General features: G+C 41.9%; 1 protein-coding gene across 1 annotated transcript in view; it reads left to right on the forward strand.

Moving 5' to 3' along the window:
- Positions 1-2,077, forward strand: part of LOC119572241 (epoxide hydrolase 4-like) — a gene marked incomplete at its 5' end in the record, with an annotated part of 86,433 nt that extends 84,356 nt beyond the window's left edge. The window contains 2 exon segments of the mRNA XM_037919238.1: positions 1,484-1,691; positions 1,830-2,077. Coding sequence (XP_037775166.1) covers positions 1,484-1,691; positions 1,830-1,941 — 320 coding nt within the window.

Genomic DNA, 2,077 nt, shown 5'->3' on the forward strand with positions numbered 1-2,077 from the left:
AGGGGGAGAGAGGAAGATAGAGAGAGAGAGAGAGAGGAGAGGGGAGAGAGAGAGAGAAATGTGCGCGGGGTGCGGGCGTGTGTGTGTGTGTGTGTGTGTTGTTTTTGTGTGTGTGTGTGTGTGTGTGGTGGGGGTGTGTGTGTGTGTGCGTGTGGGTGTGTGGGGGTTTTGTGCGTGTGTGTGTGGTGTGTATGTGCGTGTGGTTTGGTGGGGTGTGTGTGTTTTTGCGTGTGTGTGTTGGTTTGCGTGGTGGTGTGTTTGGTGGTGTGGGTTTGCGTTTTTGGTGTGTGTGTTTGCGTTGTGTGTGGTGTTTTCGGTGTGTGTTGTGTTTTTTTCGTGTGTGTGTTGTTTTTGCTGTTGTGGTTTGCGTGCGTGGGTGTGTGTGTGTGTTTGGGTTGGTGGGGGGGTGTTGTGTGTTGTGTTTTGTGTTGTGTGGGGTGGTGTGTGGGGTGTGTGGTGTACATGCATATATGCAGTATGACCCATGAATATGTAATATGCATGTAATTATGTATGCATACATGCATGCATATATGCATGTATGTATGTATGTGTGTGTCCTACAACAGTTCCTTTTTGATGTCCATTCTCTTCATAACTTTCTATTTTCTGTTAATTCACTTAACATGCCCAGTCTCCTCCATGGGACTGAGGGCCATTTCCTGAAACGTTTTCTATAAATACAAGGAAAATATCGGCCAGGGTGGTTCCTGTTGCCTTCCTGAGAAACCGTCTCTAGAACGGTTGCCATCCATGGCTAAAGAGTCCCCTCTACCCTTATTTCTAATGAAATGAATAAATAAATAAATAAATAAAAAATAAATAAATAAATAAACAAACACACACACACGGAATGGTTAATGATCAAGATAAATGTGTTTGACACCAAAGGTTTATTTTAGTGTATGATAAAGTTTTTGTGACAAAAAGGGGTTTTAAAAATGAATTAACGATTAGGATAAGTGGACAGAAGAAAGGTATGAAGAAAATGAAAAGGAAAGAGGGGCCATGCAAAATTAGTTGAGGTGAGGGCTGATGACCAAGGCCTGTCTCCGTCTCAAAATCCCCCACGAGAACAAAAAGCAAGGGATTGTGGGAAATATATATATATAATATATATATATATATATATATATATATATATATTATTGTTTTAACGGTAGAGAGAGAGAGAGAGAGAAAAGGAGGAGAGGGGAGAGGAGGGGAAGAGGAAGGAGAGATGAGAAAAAGGGGAGAGAGAGAGAGAGAGAGAGAGAGAGAATCAGCATTATTATCAACAGTAGAAGAACAAAGAAAGGCAAACCCATAGTATCTTTCAAATGGCAGAGGAAATATGTCGATCATGATGTATATGTTACAGAAACAGATTTTTACAAACATATAGCTTTTCTTGGAAGGCCTCAACAAGGCAATAAAGGTGATCGAAATTGAAGGCAACCAGGCGCACCTGACCTTACAAAATTGCGAATGCTGTCCTCAACAGAGTACGTAGAACGCATCTCTATCAAGCCTTTGCCTGGAACTGGATATTCTGCCCATGTGAGCCACGCAGCTTCTCTCAACCAAATGATCGGGGAGTTCTTGCGGGAGATGCCATGGAGGCCATTGTCGCTTCTCGAGCCTTCGCAGCCCTCTCTAGTGGGGAGGGTTATGGGAGCCAGCTTGGCTGTGATGTCTAATACTTACAGCAGGTAACTTCATGTGAATGTAAAATAACAGCATCCCCTTGTTTCTTATAAAGCCACACACACACATGGTAAAAATAAAAAAGGTTGTGTGTGTTCTACGTGAATTTGCATTCCCTAGACTTAAAAAACAATACATTTCAGAACGACTGAAGCCTTGGAGAGGACACGCGCTCTTCAGGGTGGTCTGTATGGAATGGCTCAAGATTCGCTGAAAGCGGCAGGATCTAGTTTAGGCTTAGGTGACATGTACTGATCTGTTTATGTCTCAGCATGTTTAAATAATTATTTACAGAAAATATTTTAAATGTGTCACTTTACGGGGAATGAAATCCATTTCCATGGAAAGATATTCTGGGAAGAACAGATAAATAAAATGGTTATGTTTCCCA

This window comes from Penaeus monodon, chromosome 1, assembly GCF_015228065.2.
Source record: "Penaeus monodon isolate SGIC_2016 chromosome 1, NSTDA_Pmon_1, whole genome shotgun sequence".
Taxonomy (NCBI): domain Eukaryota; kingdom Metazoa; phylum Arthropoda; class Malacostraca; order Decapoda; family Penaeidae; genus Penaeus; species Penaeus monodon.